Here is a 22270-nt window from a genome sequence, read left to right as displayed (position 1 = left end):
ACCACCATTGCCTACTTTGGTAAAAAAATAACCCTGAATGAAGTATGATGTTGTTTGAAAACCAGAAGACATTTTACTGTCAATACTGTTGATTTTCTTACACAACACCCATGTAGATGATGTGTTTGTATTCACCACTACCATGATGATGACTGGCAGATATCTTACAAATTGCAAAGAACTAAAACTAATGGCCAGCTAAACTTTAGGTTTAAATAAGCAAAACAAAGTATATACAGTTACAGTTTAAAGTAGCCCCAACCTTACAAAAAAGTCAGTCCTCTGGCTAAATGATGCAGAGTATGAGACTTCTGAGTCATATCCTTACAGAGATTTCTGCTGAATCAGAGCTGAAGCTTTTGAAAGCTATGTCCACATGTCATGTGTGTCCACTGTGGATTGATGAACCACCACCAATTTGGAATCATCACTGTGTATTTTAATGGGGCCAAGTGGGATGCTTCTCACTAATCCTCCCCTCTCCAATGTGGTATGTGCAGCGCTTGTTCATTCTTCTGTAACTGGAAACAATTGCAAAAGATCATTTCCAGCAACACTTGCCCAGAGTCCGTCGGACATCTGTACAGGGCTTTATACACAGGAGCATGAATTTTGATCAGGCAGGGGGCATATTGGACCTCTGCAAAGGGACCACTGCATAGTGTGGTCTCACACAGAGAGCAAGGGTCTTTTTCTGCAACATACTAGCAGCAGGTCATTACTACAAAAGGCTTAGGCTGCTTTTTTAAATAAAAAAAAAATTACTTTGAACACTGAAATGCAAGGCTTTGCACTTGGCTGCATTTGGCTGATTCACCGAATGCTCAATTGGGCTTTGAATCCTATTAAGGAAGCAATGCTGACTTACAGAATTGTTCACATACTTAGCACGTTTCCTGGCTGCCATGGCAGTAAGTTACATTTTTTTTTTTAATTATATTGTAGTTTTGCTGTGTAGCCAATTTAGATGCAAATAACACGAAGCAAAGTTCATGAAATAAGTTTAAATATGTGCAGGTCTATTGTGACAGTTTGGTTAGTTCAGTGGTTTTCAGTATTCAGAACTCAAATGTCAAATATGGTCTTTCTATGCACCTAATAAGTTTGATCTTCTAGGGGTTAATCAGTGTTAAATATTCATTCAAAATTAATATAAAATGTACCAATTACCTTCTTTTATTTTTTCAGTGGTTTAAATATACATTTGGAAGTGTTTTGTCACATTTACTTGTTAAAAGAAAAAACATTTATTGATTATTTCTGAAAACAAGCGAACTAATTAAATTATTTGAAATGTTACAACTGTATTTGGTATTTGCAAATAATGATTTGTATAAACTTTTTGTCTGTTAGTTTATTATAAAATATTAGAGTGTTTCTTGAAAAAGTTTACCAAAAAAAAGCAAAGCATTATTGCCAAGTTAACTTAAGCATACTGAATTTGGTAGGGACATTGAAGCTTTAAAGATTTAATGAAAGGATAATCATAAAGCCAAGGACAAGATCAGCTAGTCAAAAATTCTGTGTTGATGTCATGGCCATCATTAGAGCAATATGAAACTGGGTGACCGTGAAACATTAGCACTTGATGGTAGACTGATCTTAATTCTGTATTCTTCTATGAACAATGGGAAGCTGTGATACAGTCACCTTATAAGTAGATGTGTTGATAACTGGGAAGTGTATTTTAAAACTTTCCCTATGTTAGTATCAGACTCCATATATTATAGTAAAAAAAGAGATCTTACCTCCCCTGGCTGCTGGAGACTGTGGGGATGTGGGAACCCTTTATCATATTTTCTTGAGCGGTAAATGTCTCTAAAGTATGCGGGTAACACTGTTGAAGTGACATGTAATCTCCTACATCCATCCGCAGAGCTTGCTTTATTAAATTTAGATATAGAAAGAATCCCTAAGGGGTAGCAGGCGCTTACTACTCATTTTCTTTGCTCCAGTAGACCAGAAACAGGAGAATACCAACTTGCCTCTACCTCTTGCCTTTTACTGCCTAAGGTCATCATGGTTGGCCCACTCCAATTGCACAGTAACTTTTTAGGAAATATAGTGATAATTGTTATGGGATCTTTTTTTGCCTTTTTATATAGTTATATCTTTATTGCAATTGTTCGTTTAATAGTGGATCGTAATGTAAGGAATATTTCCAACACCTGTCTATCTGTGTATATTTTTGTTGTAGAATAATTGTGATGCTGTTGTAAGATAATTGTGATGCTGTTGTTTTTGTTGTTGTATTGTTATACATTAATACGTAATAATGAAAAATAGTACTATCAATAGTGTTGGTCAAACAGCTGAGTGTTCGATTCGGCAGCTATTCGATCTAATAGCCAAATATTTTATTAACCTCTAGTGCCCCAGGATCGCAATGGATTGTCAGGGTTACAGTCATTCTTGCATCCCTGGGAATCCTCCTGTTTGTGATCCCCGGGCACTAGAGGTTAATTAACCTCTAGTGCCCAGGGATCGCAGTGGAACTGCAGATGAACTCTCAATGGAGTTTCTTCATTGAGAGTTTATCTGCAGTCACAGCTGATTGAAAGCAATCCATGCCTCCTATCAGCTGTGACCGCAAGTTCCCACGCTCCCCGGGCTGTACTTATCAATGATATTACTTGTCCCCGCTTGTCCCACGCTCCCCTGGTTGTACTTATCAATGATAAGTACAGCCCGGTGACCGTAAGAAATAAACTCTCAATGGAAAAACTCCATCTGGAGTTCACCCTTCAAAAAACATACTGTTAAACACAAATTTTACAATGTCGAATTCCGTGTTATTCAGGTCGGGCCTGCCCGAATTTGAACCGCCATTTTTGGGGTAAATATAGGGACAAACCGAATTTGAACTCCAATACCAATACTCAATCTATGCCAAATCGTTTTATAATGGTTAATGATCGATAAAGAGCAGATACTAAAACCCCGGTGAATGATTTATATCCAAAGGAAGTTTACATGATAAGAAGTTAAATGATTTGTATAAATTAAGAAGTGAAAAAAATCCAGGCTACTGCTATTATTATTACACTATTGTCCAGCAGTGCCATCCTGGTAAAGATGGTGTCTTGCAGAAGTCATGTTGACAAAATAACCATCTGCCATAGATGCAAGATGCAAGATAATATTAATACCAGAAATATCATTTCAATGTCACTACTGCCTTTCTAATTGCAGGAAAATATCAGTTTTTGGCTGTGGGGATGGTGGCACAGCAAAAGCAGCATTCTATTACAGTATGTACATTTAGAGTATAGGCAAACTTCTCAGTCATCACCCACAGAGCTCCATCTTCCTCCCTACAGTTCTCTCCTATAACCCAAGTGATTTCAAAGAAATCATCTGGGAGTTATGACATCACATGTAGATAATTTCTTAGCTTTCTGCTGATTGTTTTACAATTTCAACAGAATATAATTCAAATGGACTGTTCTTGTGGAGAGGAAAGCTTTGTTGAAAAATAACCTAATGACATCCTAGAGTTCAGCTAAATATAGATTAATAAAATATACATACTCACCGTTGCTGCTGGTCCAGCAAATGCTAAGCAGAGTAACATGAGAAATGGAATTGATTCTTGGTGGGGTTCGATATATGGCATGCTAAGGCTTCGATCATAGCAGCTAAATCCTGAATGAACCGGTTTAAAGACATCTGTTAACTCCAGGAAGTAGAGGCTGACCACCGATGATGCCAGAATAGGTAGCTGATAAAAGAGAAGGAAAGAAAAACTGAATATTTATATCACAATGGACAGGTTTATTGTTTTTTTATATTTATATTGATGATGATTGGAGACTAAAACTCCTAAAATGTTTGCGTCCTGCATAATAATATTTTGCATTTTCATTGTGCTACACTTTCCAGTTTTTGCTAACCCCACTAACAAGTCTGTTGTTTTCAATAGTTAAAGCTTAGATTTACACACAATGGTGTCAAAGCAGTGCTTAGCTAATAAGGAATAAGAGACAGGTCTTCCCCTCTTATTAGTCATTTATTCTATATTTGGTGCAAATAAACTTCTATAGTTCCTAGAAAATCCATCTGTCTCTAGGAGTCATTTGGCAATGGTGAATGCTGCAGAAACAGCTACAAATATATGAGCATATACAAAAGTCTACAACACCTAACCAGCATTCCTCCTTTCTAGTAATAACACCAAAGCAAATCAGCTATCTCATCTCCAAAACACAAATATAATTTATTCCAGTTTACCAGCAAGACTTGGTAACCTGCAATAAATTTCTTTTTTTAGATACACTATGAAGAACTCAGGGAATTGCAAATTGTTTTTATAACTTTAATATATTATGTAAACTTGACTGGTCTGTGGACAATACCACCAATGTAGGATTTAGAATTATAAATATACTTGAATTGCATGTTTCTCTATGCATCAGACAGACCCTTTGGAAAACAATAGGGTAATAAAATATTTGATTCACTGAATCTTCTAATTTGTGATTTCCTAAAATGTTCAGTCTTAATGCCCAGTGATAATTTTTTTTTCAATTTTGCTGGGTACCATGTAGAGGTTTATGTATTGGGTACTATGGAGTAATTCAATTATAAAATACAGTTCTGGAACTGGTGGTGTCTTGGGGTGAGTTTTGAAAATAGAGTCATAGAGAACACTCTTCTTGGGTTTTTTTCCCTAATTCATTGACATGAATGGGGGTTTTGTTTTTTGTGATGTTCCAAAGCAAGGACAGTGCTTTGGAACAGCAATGCTGTGTTTTATCTACAAATTGTGGAGAAATGAAATAAGCACAATCTCCAGATAGTAAGACAACCTGATGACATAAAAGGCTCCAATCCCCTTTTTTTTAATGAAAAACATGCTCCAAATTCCTAAATCTTGTTTTTTCCAAGTTTTATGAAGTGGAAAGGGTCTATTACATGCCAGCCATACAACTTCTGCCTGTAGTGGTGCCTTGTGTATTTATTTTCCAGCTATTGATCTTTAAAGTTAGACATTCAATTCTACAAGAAGCCAGAATAAAGGGTGAACTCCTGCATGAGAATAACAAGCTACTTATCTTCCCCGACTTTTCAGTTGACACTCAGAAGAAAATCCCTTAATGTCATCAAAGCCAAGCCACAAACCACGGGTCATAAATAGGCCATACTATTCCTAGCCAAGTACTGGTTTTAAGATATAGAGGTTACACATTTTTTCATCTTACCTACAGAGGTTTCTACATGGCTGGATATACTAGAAAACCAGAGGTAAAATGACTAAATCTACATAATTCCGAACCCCTGTCTTCCTAAACCTGCTGTAGCATTTATTTTCTTGTCCTAGGTCTATCAGGTAATGCCTCAAACTTGAATGTGTTTATCTACCCTACTTTTTCTTAGGTAATAACGGTGTTCCTGATACATCTTACTCTATTTCAGTGGTATATACTTTGTTCCATTGGTATTTTATATAACATCTTTTACTGCCTGATTATGTGATCCAATATTCAGCAATAAAACAACCACTTTTCACTTTATGCTTCTCCTATCCTATAGTAGCACTTCTGTTATAGATTTACCATAATGTACCCTAGAGGGGTCTGGGCTGTTGTATCATGTGTAGTGTATCTCATGTTTGACATTCCTACAGTTACATTTAATGTTATTTCTTGTTCTTTATGTATTGAAACCTAATCTCTGTACCCTTAACCCTGCTTCAGAGTTACTTTAGAATCAACTATAGTATTTGTCTGCACTTCAGGTTGACTACCAATTGTAATTTTACTTTGCATGATATGGGTTGGGATTCTTGCAAGGCCATTATAAGGTGACTGTACTAATTCAGTTATAAGAGGTGCAATATAAGGTCACACATAAATAAAACATAGGATAATGTTAAACATTTAGAAAAACAATACATGAACAACCCAAGACCCACAGATCTATGAACTCTTATAAGTAGTATATCTCCATCACACCTCAAACGCTAGAAGGAAATTGCTACACCCAATGTTTGATAAAACATTTCCACCTTTTGTTAATTTTTATATATTTCAAGTGCAACATACTTCAATGGAGGCCACTGCAAATGTGAATGTTTGTGGATGGAAATGCAAACATTTGGGTTTAAACCTAACTATATATCTTGAATTAGGCTGCTTTACTCTTTTTCGGAGGCCTGGATTATATTATATACAAAATAAATACTTCTCTCTCATCTTTTTTCTAGCTGCATATGTGGATCAGGTCTGCAATATTACTTGTAGTTTTTACAATTATAGGTGTAACAGCAGTTCTAATATATATATTAGTGGTGGTACTATTTTGTTTAACGCTTCTATAATGTAAAGTTGTTCCTAGTGGAATGGTTATGATGTTATTTCCTGTGTCTGTGTTCCCGTTACTTTTCAGTAACACGAGAAAGGCTCAGCAATGGGTCCAGCAAAATTTTGACTGGTAGGAGTTATATCAGCAGCAACTTTCCAACAGTATTTTAATTCTTGCTTATTAATTGGTTTTGTCAACTGAAACAGAGGTTTATTTTAGGGTTTTCAGACAGGATCATCTTTTTGTTTAACTTTTGATAATTAATAATCTAAACCCAAATACTTTTTGGGGTCTTTTTCCCATTATTTGCTATTTGTAATCCCGCCAGAAGCATGCACATGGTAACAGGGTAAAAACTCTCACTCCTCATGCTACATTTAAGGAAGAAGCAGTGTTGTCACCTATGACAGGTCTAAAAGAAAACTTTTTTTCCTCCATAACATAAACAGGAGGGAACCTGTAGTCTTCAATGATAACAAGGCAACAATGCAACTGATAAAGAATACAACACAAAGAACATAAGAAGCTGGTAATGTTTCACATTCAGGGTTTAATACACTTTATATGTTAGTTCCTAACACACATTACTAAAGGCTATAGAGCTGCTACAAGGCATGTAAAGTACCCCTGAAAACTTACATTAACTAAAATCAAGAGAACAATGCACCACATGAAACATTGCATGAATTTCTCTGCATGACATATCTTAGCTGACAGATATGAAAGCTTGCTTAACACTCCGGGCTTAACAAGCTTTTACTTGTCTCTATGCCTGTGACCACTGGGACCAAATGTGATATAATTATGAAGACGGTGTGTGTATATGTGTGAGTATTGGTCCCACATTTTCCCCCTGTACAGTGCTTCAACCTCATAGAGCTTTGTGATTTGTGTATGGATGTTTTCGGTTTATGATAAATGGTGATAGGTATATTTTATAAAACTATATATCCTCAAGAGAAGTTTGGTGGGCAAGGAGTGGTTGTGTTCATTGTCCTTAATATTCTAGATACAGTTAGTTGAGTTTTAAATGCATTGCACTTGTAAGAACTAATCTTAAACATTGCTTGCTATCAGTGTGACCATATACCGTAGTTGTAGGCAGCTTCACATAGCCCTGGCACGTACTAAGTCGATTTTCAGACAGGCAATGGGATGCATTTAATGCTTCTTCATGCCACTAAGCTGCTGCCTTGGGAAAATGCCAAACATAGCGTCTTACCTACAGCACCTCAATAGAGATTGAATCGGGGTGGCAGTGGGCAGCATAGAATGGCTCATTATCACTTGCTGCCAAATCTGGTTCTTTAAGAGATGCCAGGAACCATGTAGAAACTCTTGTTCTCCATGATCAACTATGTCTATTGGGTTTTTAACTAGGATATGTTTATTTCCCTAATGGTTGAACATGATGGACTTATGTCTTTTTTCAACCTAACTAATTATGCAATGCTCTATCTAAATCAGGGTTTTATTTAATTTAATAACATTTCTATTAAAGAACATGCCAACTACATCCAACATGGTATTTGGGGCATGCAATCAAGCTTCATGCATTTACAGCGATCCCAAATACTTTACCATCCTAATTCAAAAAGATGGCAAAGAAGCAAATTCAAAACTTTAACTTCAAATACTTAAAGTACAAATAATTTGAAATAATCCAAAGGTAAATCAGTACAAAATTAATTCTGTTTTGTAAACCAGTTGATTGTTAACAGGAAATGTAAAGTTTTTGTGTGGTGTTTGATATAGTTGCACTTTTACTCAACTGTATCAGTGTTCTGAGCTTTTACTCAACTGTATCAGTGTTCTGAGCACATTGATCCTTTACAGGGATAACAAAGTCTTGCTTACATGAATGCAGCTGCCAGACCAAGTCATCATTTGGACATTTGCCATTTGTAGGAGCAAATAACTCTTTTTATCAGAGATTCCTCTGAAGTCTCAGTTTCCAATACTCGCCATCACGCATTCTCCACTAATTAAACACATACAATCCTAGCTTACATTATTAATATTATCCCTTTTCTACCTGCAGCTAGAGAAGTTTATGATATACCCAATATATAGGATATATGCAGAAGAAGGCTTTTCAATGCAGAAAAATCTAGATAGGTATTTGTTCCTGGAATTGTCTGCTGATATAGCAGTAGAAAAGCAAACAACTGTATCCTGAGAACAAACATATTGTCAACAATATTTACAAGATAAACTGCAAATTTACTCTTTATAAAATCTACATGTATCATCTAGTGTGCAAATTATGTCTGTGATCATTCCAAACTATGGAAACCTTACCAATGTTCACAACTCAGAAACTAATTGTTTTCATCTTAGATATAAAAAACTAAATAGGAAAATCACACAGCCCTAGAAGACACGGGGAGTATGTATGAGACACATGGACAATTAGACTTTCTGAGGTCAACAGGTGTTTAACAGAAAAAAAGAGAACAAATAGGAAATGTACATTGTTTGGGTTTACTTACAAAAACAGTACTAGTAAAACTTGGTGTCACTCTTGTATTGCTTAGTACATTCCAACTATGGGCCTGATTTATTAAGGTTCTTCAAGGCTTGATAGACTTTCATCAGTGAAGCTGGGTGATCCAGCAAACCTGAAATGGGATTCTTAAAAGTCATTTGCTATTTATTAGCAAATGTTTTCAATTCTAGACCATATCCAGTGCTCAACCCAGAAATTTTTTTAAGTCGGGTGGGAAGAAATTTTAGGTGGGTGGCAGCCCCTGTATTGTGACCAAACTCTTTGGTAACCACCCAAAAACAGCCGGGTCGGTGCTGAAAAGTGCCGGGTGGTGCGCATAGCTAAAAGTGCCTGGGGAGAACCCTGCATATCCATTCTAGGTTTGCTGGATCATCCAGCTTCACTGATGAAATTGTATCCTTTCCAACCCTGGAGAACTTATATAAATCAGGCCCAATGCACCTGGGAAAGAGTGATGCATATTAATTTTAGAAGAAATTGGCAAATAATAATACATAGTGGATACACAAATGGTGATGCCACATGGCTATGGATCCTGTTCTGGTTTTCACCTTGGAACGCACGGAAATCCACAGCATGCTATATCTACCAATTGAGTGGCCTGTTTCTGTTTCAATTTCTTTATTAATTTTCATCTTAATTTTACACAATAAAAAACTATCACATGCCTTATAAAGGTTCATCATCTTCAAAAACAAGTAATAGTAGTACTATGCAATATTTTAACCTCTTTAGTTTATAAACATATACCCATCCTGACCAACATCCCCTCAGGTTCCATTAAGTTCTAACTTTTATAAGAAAAAAATAAAATAAAAATAAAAATGCCCCAAGTGACTAAGTGGCAATACTAACAATCAATAATTTCAAGTTTAGTGTAATCTCTCTTAGAGAAAGAAAATACTCAATGACTAAGTGACAATGCTAACAATTCAACTTATCAAAAGTTTAGTGTAATCTCTCTATTAGTAAAAAAAAAAAATTAACTTAAATGACAATTCAATCCTTATTATTCCTCTAATACAATGGGATATTAGTTAATCACTTCCATATTCACAATATAATAATATTACTATATACTATATTCTACTCATATAGAAAATAAAATAATAAATTGGTATCAAAATATTAATGTGAGACAGTTTGCAATCATCAAAGCAAAATATAACTTTACATATGTAAGCCCAAATAATACCTTTATACAACATATAAAAACGTCAACATAGAAACAAGGTGCAAAAAAAGGGGGTATTAAGAGGTGAACAGGTTGCAAGCCAGTTCAATGACAACAAGCATCATACCAGAAACTAGCTTATAACAATATAGTCAACAATGTACAATCCCAACCCATGGGCATATAATATTTACTCCATGGTGACCATATTTTTTCAAATTTAAGGACCGAGGCTATCAATAAAGCTCTCATCTTCTCGTTCACTAGAAACCAAGAAATGTTATTTTTGATTTACTCCGCATTCGGTATTACAGACCGCCAAGCCTTAGACAACATCAGAGTGGCCTGTTTTGTGTCCATCCTGTGCACCACATCTCACCATTTATTAAAGCCTCCAGTTGTGGCACTAATGGCATGCAGTGGGTATTAACTCCGAGGATATTGAAATGTCAGCAGAAAGGTATATATTTCTCCATCACAACTTTATCTAAATTGGAAGGCAACATTATTTTATTTAGTTATGGTTGGTGCATAAAAAAATGAAAAAATTCAACAATATGGTTCTTTTCTAAGAATTTATTTAATGTTGATTAATATTATGCAGACTTCTAGATGAATCTCTATTTTTTCTTTTCACATCATTACCTTGGTTACTTTTTAACTCTCCTAAAAGAACCTGTTGTTTACAGAACAGAGTTATACCAGTAGTGATTCATCCCCGATTTGATGGATCAGAATTGACTTTTAATCACACAAAGGAAACTGCAAAGGAAACTGCAAACTAACCTGACCTGGTGTACCGTTTTCTATAGTGTTCTCTCCTTCCATGACCTGAGATGCCAAGACCACAATTAACATTAATATATAACTTTTTAACTAGTTTCATAACGAATAAAGTAAACTGATTTTTGAATTGAAAAATGTCACCCATTAGCAGATTTGAATTACTTTTTTTTCTCTTTTTAATTTATTTTTACTGTGCTGGGCTTTAGGTTTCTGTCTGTACCTTTCAGAAAGAATGGGAGGCCTCTGGGCAAACACCAGCAAAAATCTATTCATTGCTTTATATATACATTTGATAGAAATTTAATAGTTTTAGGATCCATACTTTAGAGAGCAAGTATGACCTTCACAAATATTTGCAAATTTACACAACTAAAATTTGCTTTTACCATAAATAGTTAAGACAGTGTTTTTTTTTAAGTGTGCTGGAAAACCTTGTATTTTTTGTTGTCAATGCCCCTTTCATTTGTAACTTGTCTTTTGGTTTCTCTCTGTACCCTTTAGGAAGAATGGGAGGCCTGGTGGCAAACACCAGCATAAATCTATTCATTGTACTATATTTACCTTTTAAGGAATTCAATAAATTTACACTTAGGGAGCACACTTTACAGCGGGTCCTTGTCGAGGCAGCATGACTTCCACATATATGTGTGAATGTATGCAACAAAAACTTCTGTTTTTACCATAAACAGTCATCACAGTGTTTTTTTCTGTACGCTGGCTGGTAGGTATGCTGAGTAACATTATATTGTTTTTTTGTGTGATTGCCCTTCCCATGTTGCCTAGATGCTAGTTATAAATTATTTAAGAAAGGTTTTGCATGATCTGGTCAGTTTGGCTCTTGATCAATAAAATAAAGAAAGCATTTTTACTGAAAGTAATACTGATTAACTCATTCCAGCAGATGACAAGACAATAAAAAAAAACATTCTACAGATTTTGGGTCACAAACTGTTAAATAGGAACTGATGAATCAGCTTTGAAAGCTGTGAAAAGTCTCCAACATTACAAGAACAAATCCAGCTGGATGTAACTAACAACTCCTACAAACACAATGAAATGTTTGTTTGTACAACATACATAAAAAAATCTAAAACATCAATTTGTAAGTTTTGTTTCAGAATATTTATACATTTTAATACATGATTTTATTGTCTGTAGTACAACAGCTAGAGATCTAAAATACATCCATAATATGAGCAGTGCTTGCATGACCGCCACTGTGCTTTTGAATTAAGGATTTGATTCATTTACCATGGAAGCTTTTCTTTTTAATGTTTCATGACCCTTTCAGAGCTGTAGTTGGCTGACATCTGCAGATGGTTGTTTGTAGTAACAAATGGAACAGTGTTAAGAACATTGTTTTATTTTTCACACTCCATTAAGTCATCCAAACTCTCAGCTGCACATTTGTGAATGTTACAAGATGTTTTAAACTGGGTCAGTCTGTATGTTACTCTTATCTAGGCTTTACCTAAAGTAAATCAACATAGTGAATTGTTTTTTTTAACTAAATATTTTCAGGGCACCTAGGAGGGTAAATCCTGGGGTACTCCGTTATCAATATTGTACACTTCCGATCCAGATCTCCTAACTTTCCTATTAGCCAGTAAGTGGTATGAGCCGACTCCCTGGTTAATAAGTGTGGAAATGATTCGTTTTTTTTCTTTTACATTTGCTAGTTTTGCTCTTTGCTTTGGCAAAAATTCATTAGTGTGTTTACAACATTTTTTAAAGAATTTAAACAAGCTAAAGTTTAATATGCAAATATTGTACTATCTTATGATTTCACCTCCTCCTCATCAAAATGCTAATACAACTAAGTTAAACATTCCTTTTTTCACTGCATGCCTGGATACCCAAGATCCAGTAACATCACCAGTAAGTCTCGGCATTTCAGGAAGATCATGGCTGGTGGGAGGGTTGATGCTCAAGGTAATGGGTCTTCAAAATTAAAATAAAAAGAGGGGTCGATTGGGGGTAAATAAGTTCAGCTAAATAATGATTCCATCATCAATCATCAAGTCCATCATCCAGGTAATTACGTCAGCTTTATTTTACCTGCAACTTCTGATACACACTGGGCCTGATTTATTAACGCTCTCCAAGACTGCTGAAGATAGACTGTCATGGAGTAGCCTCCTAGCAAACCAGGAATGGATTTCCTAAAAATACTTTGCAATTAGTTGGCAAATGCTTGCAATCCTGGACCAGATCAATTCTAGATTTGCTGGATCACCCAGGTTCTCCCATGATGGTCTATCTTCTCCAGTGAAAGTAAGGCTGGGTTTGGCTTTAATCCATTTTCAAGTTAATTTATACATACACAGGTTGGCATATACTAAATGATAGCTAGTATAAAACAGGCTCCTTGCAGCTATTCTTTTTGGAGTCTGAAAGACGTCAATAGCGTGCCAACTCAATGTACAAGTCTAGTGTCAACCGATGCTTCGGTGTCTTTATACCGCGCGAATTTTTATGCTTTCACTTAGAAGAAAGTAGGTACCATCCATATAATGGTGCATCAATTTCCAGTTTTCAACGTGCAAGGAAGGAATTTGGCAACCAACACATCGTACACACGCAAAAAAAAATTAAGGTGAAGAACACGGGATGGCGCTAGTGCACGCTCCAATTAAAGATCAGGTTTGTAATAACGCAAAAAACAATGCGTGCGTACATTTAAAAAACATTATGTTAACAGTAAAGTGTTTTATAAAATAGCTAAAAGAAAACAGTTCTTGGAACTCCAGTCTAGTCACTTAGCCTTAGCTGAGATGGTGTCATCATTCTGCTGCAGGTGTGAGAAACCATTCTTTAGTCTCCTCTTCCTGAACTATGAGACTGCAACATTTTATCTTTGCCACTCACAAGGTTAGAGACTACAACAGGGGTTATTGGTGTCAGACAATTGTAAAGAGAGGTTAGAACTCTTCAAATATAAGGATTTGTGTGATAATGTTGTCTCTGCGCCCAGGTCTAAGTATTGAAAAAAATTCTACCTATGTGAACAGCCTGACGAGTAAGACTTCACTCTTTTGGAAAGAAGCAGGATGCTTTTTATGTCAGAGGAAGAGCTGTAATTCCTGAGAGGTAATAAATTCCTTTAAGTGTTACACTTACACATTACTTTTCAACACCATAAATCTGATGCTAGGTCAGCAAATAGCATACAAAGCCTGTAAATAAGTGAGCGCAATTGGAATTCCATAAAAAGTTTGTATATTTTGTCAGGTTGCAAGGAAATGCATCTTCCACTGGGCAAAATCCATTGTAACTCTCACACATTAATCATGCCTTAGCAGTTCTATAGTCTATGCTAACTGTTTTTATTTCACTTGGCAGAAGAAAGAAAGTACATTTGTAAATGCATGCCGCAGGGGTTTTACTGTCGGATAATACCTTTGCTCTTTTCTCTGCACACTAAGGACAGAAAATGGCTAATGAAATATCTCTCTATACCAGCTTAGTAGTTGTATACTTAAATACAAATATGTTTTGGTATGGGATTCTTCTATGATGACATACACTCACTGGCCACTTTATTAGATACATCTGTTCAACTGCTTATTCGAATCAAATAACTAATCAGCCAACTACATGGCAGTAACTGAATGGGTAGCCATGTAGATTTTGTCAAGATAACTTGCCGATGTTCAATCTGTGCATCAGAATAGGGTATAAAAGTGAGTCTAAATGTGGTATGGTCATTGGTGCCAGGCACCGCTGGTCTGAGTGATTCAGAAATGCTTCATCTACTGGGATTTTCATGCACAACCATTTCTAGGGTTTACAGAAAATGGTCTAAAAAAAGGAAAATATCCAGTGAGCAGATGTTCTGGAAATGCCTTCTTAATGCCAGAGGTCAGAGGAGAATAACCAGACTGGTTCCAGCTACTAGAATGGGTACATTCACCTAAATAACCACCCATTACAACCAAAATATTCTGAACAGAATCCCTGGATGCACAATATGACAAACATTGAAGCAGATTGGCTATAGTAGCAGAGGATCACACCCCTGCCAGCTAGAGCAGGTACCAGAGGTTACAATTTGCACTGGCTTGCCAAAAATGTACAAGAACAAAAATTTAGAAAACAATCCTGGTCAGAGGAGTCTTAGTTTCTGCTGCAACATTCTTAGGGTCAGAATTTGGGGTCAACAACACGAAAGCATGGATTCATCCTGTCTTGCAGCATCTCTGGTTTGTAGTAGTTAGGGATGAGCGAGCAAGATTTTTAAACTGGATCTTGCGGCAAATTCGGCCGTTCTCGCTTAACGAAACTGTAAGCGTGAACGGCCGGTGTAAATTCCCTGATCAAGATTGAATTTTCCTTAAAAAATAAATGTTTCTCTAAAAAAAAAAACTGCTGCATTTATTGATCAGCTCAGTGTTCGATCCCCAGCACTAGAGGTTAAATGGGGACAAGTCTCCCCATTGGCTGAGGAAAGGAGAACCACTGATGAGCACAGCCCGCGATCCCTGGGCACTAGAGGTAATTAACCTCTAGTGCCCGGGGATCGCCCACAGGAGGATCCCCAGGACTGCATGATTGAATGCAGCCCTAGGAATCCACTGCTATCTCCGGGCACTAGAGGTTATCTATCCTTTAGTGACCGGGGATCGCACACAGGAGGATTCTCAGGGCTGCATGAATGAATGCAGCCCTGGGAATCCTCCTGTAATGATTTCCTGAAACTTCCTATGGGTCCGCGAAATCGGTTCGCTGAAATTTTGCGGACCCATCGGATGTTTGAACAAATTTTCACGAGAATGCCAGAGACATTCTCACTCATCCCTAGTGGTAGTGTAGTGGAATGGGAGGTATTTCACTTTATCACTGCAGCATACCTATTTTCTGATGGCTACTTCGAGCAGAATAACAAAGCATGTCACAAAACTTAAATCATACCAAATTTATTGATTTAATCTGACTATGAGTTCACTGCAGTTACAGTGTCAACAGATTTTATCCACTAGAGGAGACAGGAGACTCACATCATGGATGTGCAGCCAACCAGTTTGTAGCAATTGCATTATGCTACCATGCCACTATGAACCAAAATTCCTATTTACAGCACCTTGGTGTATCTTTGCTACAAAGACGTCTCATAGCAAAAAGGGGTCCAACCTGGTACTAGCAAGGTGTATTACAGGAATTTAACCTTTTATCTAGAAAACCTGAGATCTAGTGTTTTTAGATCTAGTGCTATTTCTATTATTTTAAATACTATAGCTTATATATACTAATTTAAATTTGTTTTGTGTATTGCTTTTCCAATGCTGCCCCCAGCAACCCTTGTTAATTAAATTGTGCAGTCTGCAAAATGTTTATCCATTCATGGTTCCTCTTTCCCCTCTTATCAACATGCAATTTAAACTTTCAAATAAAACCTTTGTTTTTATTACGTATTATTTATACCCAGTAATGTCATCACTGAAGAAAAATGAGTCCTCTGGGTTTTTTCTTGCAATGTAGGCAGGTCATGTTGGATAGGGCAGTTTAGCAGGGTGCTGTACATAGTTTTCTGAAAACATCACTGCATTGTGCCATAGTACTTATCTCTGTAACCCAACACTAACCCACTATTGTTGTATAATATATACTTGTATTTACCGCTATATACTAAAGGAGTTTTATCCACTGACATTTGTCAACAGCACACTCTCCCCATATACCAAAGCTCATTTTAAAGAGTTCCCATTTCTCGCCAGTCATTTAACCTTTAAAGCCTCCAAACATTTGCTGTAGTGTCTGGATCTGTCCCTTTCTGGAGAATAATGAAGCTGAAGCAGACTGGTTTCTGTTGTGAACACTTACCACAATGTAACACGTTTATTTCTGGCCGTCTCCTATACCAACTAGCCACATGCCAATCTGATATGAGCATGGCAATTCGCCTAATACTGTGTTTTCCCGAACATAAGACAGGGTCTTATATTCATTTTACCTAAAATTGCATTAGGGATTATTTTAAGGGGATGTCTTATTTTTCTCATGTACAAAAAAAATCTATAGAAAGATACCTCTGTGTTACTTGTGACCTGTCAAAATCACATATTTTTTTCTGTTATATACAAGAAGTCATGAACAAGAATGGACAAAAATGATTAATGAAAAAAAAAAAAGCTTCATAAGCAAACAAGTGCAACATAACAAGAAAATGTGAGGATAAAAAACATATGACTCATGGAGTAACAAGTGGACACAGAACAGTAACCAATATAAATCTGAGTAAAAGCAAAAAAAAAAAAAATCAATAAATATGCATTATGCTGCTAATGAATCAAATACTAGCAACAACCCTTTGAAAAGAAAATTCACCAACCTCTTATTAAAGTTGTAGTGTCACACCAGAGTAGGTTAATAACCACCCTGCGATTTCTTGACCCCTTGCCCCAGTGCTATTAAAATCTCCTGCTCTCTTTCTGCTCTCTCCATCCTCTTGGTATCCCTCCGCGTACCACGTGATTCCGATTGGGCTTACTTTTGGGGTAGGGCTTATATTTTCTCCTTGCATGATTAGCATGCTAGGGTTTATTTTCCGGGTAGGTCTTTTTTTAGGGGAAACATTGTATTTGCCCCCTCTATTGTCCTCCTCTCTGTCTACCTCCTATTAGCAATCACCTGTTAACAGCTGTGGAACATTTGTGTAAAATGTAAAAAAAAAATAATAATGATGCCCTCAAGATTCCAACAACACTAGAAGCCATTTAGTTGTCCAATAACTTTATCTTATAATTTTTTTGGAATTATTTTTTTTAGAATTTTAAAGCAGATATCATTAGTTCCATTGCTAAGGCAAAAAAAAACCATCAACAGTTATGGGGAGAGAATCTCCAAGTTCTGCATAATATTTATAAGTTCATAAGTTTATAATTATACTCTGTTGTATTAGCAACTTATTTAACACTATTTTTGGTCATATTAGAAAATATTGAGGCAAATGTTGTCCTGTGCGTATATGTATATGTCTTCCTCTGTATACAAATATATTGTAAATTGGCATGTACAATCAAATAGACTTTCAACGTCAGTGAAGAACTTCAAGTCATTTATCCTAATGGTCACAATCTTCTCTAGAATGTACCACAGATAATACTCCTACATATTCCACATCAATTTGAGTCACTGATATAGTCATAGTTTGAGTCACTGATTTACAATAAAGTATTACTAATCTTTTTAATAAGTTATCAAACATAAATAATATAAAGACTTTCATGCCTGAAATGAAACCCTTTGTCATTGTTCTAATTTCTTATTTTACTAGCTTTAGATTACTGTTTGCTTCTCAAATACATTCTTGTTTAAGACGGATACATTGAGGTTAAATTGTTACTTAAAAAATAAAACCAGAAAAAAAAAAAAAAATGTGTTAAAGGGAAATTGCTCTTAAAAAGCTGTTACAGTCTATAGCAGGAATAGGTATCTTTACAAGTATCTTGTGCTTGAACAAGAAAGGATTGGAAATGTTTTCTTTGTATATGGAGGAAACATGAAGGTTAGCACAGTAATTTAGAGAGAAAGAAATATTTCTTTTAGATACTAAAACCAACACATTTATTTCTCACATCTGCTCTACATTTCTGTAACTGACACCTGGCTCATGTATTGGAATACTAAACCTATTATTTAAAAAGGAACTCTAGGCGAAAGGTAAAAACACAGTTTAAATACATACATGGGAAATGTTTAACCTGTTAAAAGTTTTGTATTTGTGTCTACCAATTTCTAAGATTTCCAAATCTCTTAGAGACAGTACAGACCTGATTTTTCTCTGTATGAGCAGCTTAGCATAGGAAGCACAAACACCCGGCGCCTCCTGACTTCCCACCTGCAGGTAGCAAGACTGAATGTACTCCGGCATGGGAGTTACATCATCTTGGCCCTACAACCAAGATTGCTAAAGATCGAAATTAGAACACAAAGAAGGGTGGTGGTGCCCGGGATAGAACAGGGGCAGGTGAGGGTATTTTAAACTTCAAAAATTTTTTTTTTTTTTTTTTTTAGAAAAAGCGTTTATATCTGCTTAAAAAAGTGATAATTAAAAAAGTGATGATATAACACCTATCTGCATGCAGCTTGTGGGCTTTTGTGTTTTTTTTTTTTTTTTTTAATTCCCACAGTTTGAACTCCAAGGACTGGAGGAAGTTGATACCAGGTCAAATTCAGGTATCTATACTGTTTACATTAAACAAAAATAAATATAATCAGTGCTTTTTTTGTAAGAAAAAAGGTGCCGGGACATCTTGTTATTCCTCCAGAGTTCAGACACTGTCCGTCTCCACTCCTCCAGATACTGTGCCAGACCTCTCCCCAAAGGAGCACTCCATACAAGGGTATGTAAGGAAAAGAGAGTAAGGAAAGCTTTCATGAGGGCTTGAGAGTAGTAATTCTCATTTACCTTTTCTGCAACCCAGCTGGCATGTATCAATGCACCGTGAGCGGAATGCTCTGAATCACTGGGCCTGATTTATTAAAGCTCTCCAAGGCTGGAGTGGATACACTTTCCACAGTAAAGCTGGGTGATCCAGCAAACCTGTAATGGATCTCGCACAGTATTTAAAACATTTGCTAACAAATAGAAATCTACTTTTAAGAAATCCATTTCAGATTTGCTGGATTACCCAGCTTCACTTTGGAAAATGTATTCTCTACAGCCCTGGGGAGCTTTAATAAATCGGTCCCATTGTGTCGGTGGGAAATTGTCAGACACATTTAAACAACTGGCCTTCCTCAATAGTTGTCACAGGTCACGCAGCTCATGCTGCACATGATGACACTTTCCAAGCAGTTAGGCTGCTCAGCCACTGTCCAGTATTGAAGCACGCATGTACAGCTTGTATTCACAGGTTGAGCTGTCATTTTCACTGACAGCTGTTCCCCTTCACCAACTTTTACGGACTTCCGTTGAAAATCTGTTGAAAGAAGGTGCCGGAACTCTGTTCCGATGCTTTCAATGAGAACAAAAGCTCTAAATGTAATTATTAATTGTTAATGAATGCAAAGCTGCATAAATTTAGGTGTTTTATCTCTACTATAGTTTTGCATAAATCATTTTTCAAGACATTTATAAATGTTATTTTAGATGCCTTCAGCTTGCATTTGAGGTCAATGTAAAAAGCTATTAAGTTCGGCCCCAGGTGCTTCTGACCACCTTCTATCCTGCATTTGACTTCCAAGCTGGATCTAGCTGCTTTTGCTATTTTTCTTGTGTGTAACACACAACCTAAGTATGTAAACAAATGTACAAAGTGTTATAATTTGGATGTAGAGATGAGCAAACATGTCCACTCTGATCATGATTCTTCTAATAGCTCCTCTCGTTTTGCATGGCCAAGGTTAAGTGTGCCCATCCTTACATCCTTCTTCTAATCTTTATTTTATAAAACAAGGTTAAAGACCTCCTATTATGCTTATATCATCCAATATACCATTTGGTATGTTACTTTTGCAAAAGAGACCTAGTCGAATCCCACCTCTTTCCAAGCAATGCCTTCCATAAGTTAAAACACATAGTTAGAAATGTCTGTTCCTAACAAAATACAAGGTTCCAGCACTGTTGTACCCTATTGCTACCTCTTTGGGAAGTATCAGTGTTCTATTGTTTTCATCGCATGCCCACTGTGTTCAAAAAAGCACACCAACTGAACACCTGTGACGAGTGGAGCAACTTTTATCTAGTTCTTTGTGTTAAAAATAAAAGGATGTATTTAGATCTGTGTTCAGTTCTTCTCCTGGAGCATTCTATTGGTCACCATCTCTACACAGCATCCACACTGTATTATAATATACACTCTATAACTCTAAGCATTAGTACAATATGCTGTACATTATAATACAAAAACCTCAAGACCGGAAAAACACATAAACTGAACTGAAGTCAAGTATAGAAATTCATCAATTATGTAGATATCTCCAACCAATGACCACAATCATTTTACAAAAGTATATGGAAAGTATGTGGAATCGGCTCCCTCAGGAAGTAGTTTCAGCAACTACTATAGATTTCTTTGAGAAAAATCTGGATGTTTTTCTAGAAGCACAGAATATAACTGGGTATTAAGGCTTTAAAGTAAAAATAACAGTGACTGTTGATCCAGGGAACATCCGATTGCCTGATGGAATCAGGAAGGATTTTTTTTTCCCCTGTTGTAGTAAATTGTACCTGGGTTTCTTTTTTGCCTTCCTCTGGACCAACTATGTCCATAGGGTTTCATATCTGGAATATGGTAATTTCCCTAGTGGTTGAACTTGATGGACTTATGTCTTTTTTTCAACTTGACCTACTATGTAACTATGATCTGATATACACTAGTTAGCTAAAATCTAATCTAATGTCATAGGCAAGAATGGACACCCATGTATCACCTGCAATGATGCCTTTATTATAAATTCATGCAGGACATTTCCTAAAATTTGGTTTTCGCTAGGCTCAATAATAATGCCCTAGTCCAGCAATGCACAACCAAGGGAGCAGCAGGGGATGCGATGCTGATAACCCAGCAGGTATCCTTTTGAACTCCTACTTCACATGATATATGCCTCACCCTGACCCTAAACATCAGAGGCATATACCAGCTGTCATTTAAGCATGATGAATTCTTCTGCTAGTTAGAGACAGAGTCACGCACTGGGATATTCAGGGGACAATACTGCCATTTTCTCCTAATGCTGGGGGACTGGAAGTTGTGTTGGGGCTGGATGAGTGAGACATATGGGACTGTAAGCTGTAGTTTACTTCTGGCAGGCGATGGACTGTTTTCCTCAATTAATCACTAGTGCTGAGAAAAGTATTGCACATATCTTCTATTGCTCTGTGGAGTGCAACTTGCTTTGGGACTAACATTGGTCTAATTAGTCACTTTAGCGGCTATACAGTTTGCACTTTGTAAACAAGAATTTTTTTTTCTTATTTGGATGAGTGATGTGTTTTAAAAAGAAAAAAAATAATAAACTATACCTGGGCATGCCCTTATATAATTTCAGTAACAGTTTGAACAGAACTATTGAATTTCTACATTGGGTAATCTGTTCTAAAATGCGCGTTCTGTCACCAATATACCCCTAAAAAGTACACACAAACCAAACAAACAAACAAAAAATGAACATTAACCACCTGGCCGGTAAACCCGACCTTGGTACGGGGTAATAACACTTGCAAAAAGCGTTAAACCCGTACTTTTTTCAGGTGGTTAACAAACGTTGTATTGTAATCCGATTGTCATATATTGTATGACAATCGGATTACAATTGTAAGAATATACTCACCCAGTCCCCGCAGCTCCTCCGGACACGTCTTCTCTCTTGCTTCTTCTCCCGGTGAGTGCAGTGACGATTTCTGGGGTTTCCCGGTGACGTCGCTGCATGCGTCGGTGCGGGAGGTGGGGCGGGAAATTCAAATAATTTTTTGTATTGAACTCAATACAAAAAAGCTGTATTGAGTCCAATACAAAGAAATCCTTATATATTATATATATATAATTGTATTATAT

General features: G+C 36.5%; 1 protein-coding gene across 1 annotated transcript in view; it reads right to left on the bottom strand.

Moving 5' to 3' along the window:
• Positions 1 to 22270, bottom strand: part of PLPPR4 (phospholipid phosphatase related 4) — a 61920-nt gene that overhangs the window by 29280 nt on the left and 10370 nt on the right. Inside the window, exon 2 of the mRNA XM_072419848.1 lies at positions 3536 to 3721. Coding sequence (XP_072275949.1) covers positions 3536 to 3721 — 186 coding nt within the window. The remainder of the gene's footprint in view (positions 1 to 3535; positions 3722 to 22270) is intronic.

Source organism: Pyxicephalus adspersus, chromosome 8 (assembly GCF_032062135.1).
Source record: "Pyxicephalus adspersus chromosome 8, UCB_Pads_2.0, whole genome shotgun sequence".
NCBI classification, from domain to species: domain Eukaryota; kingdom Metazoa; phylum Chordata; class Amphibia; order Anura; family Pyxicephalidae; genus Pyxicephalus; species Pyxicephalus adspersus.
Note: the sequence above shows the minus strand (reverse complement) of the source record. Positions and strands in the feature narration are given on the sequence as shown.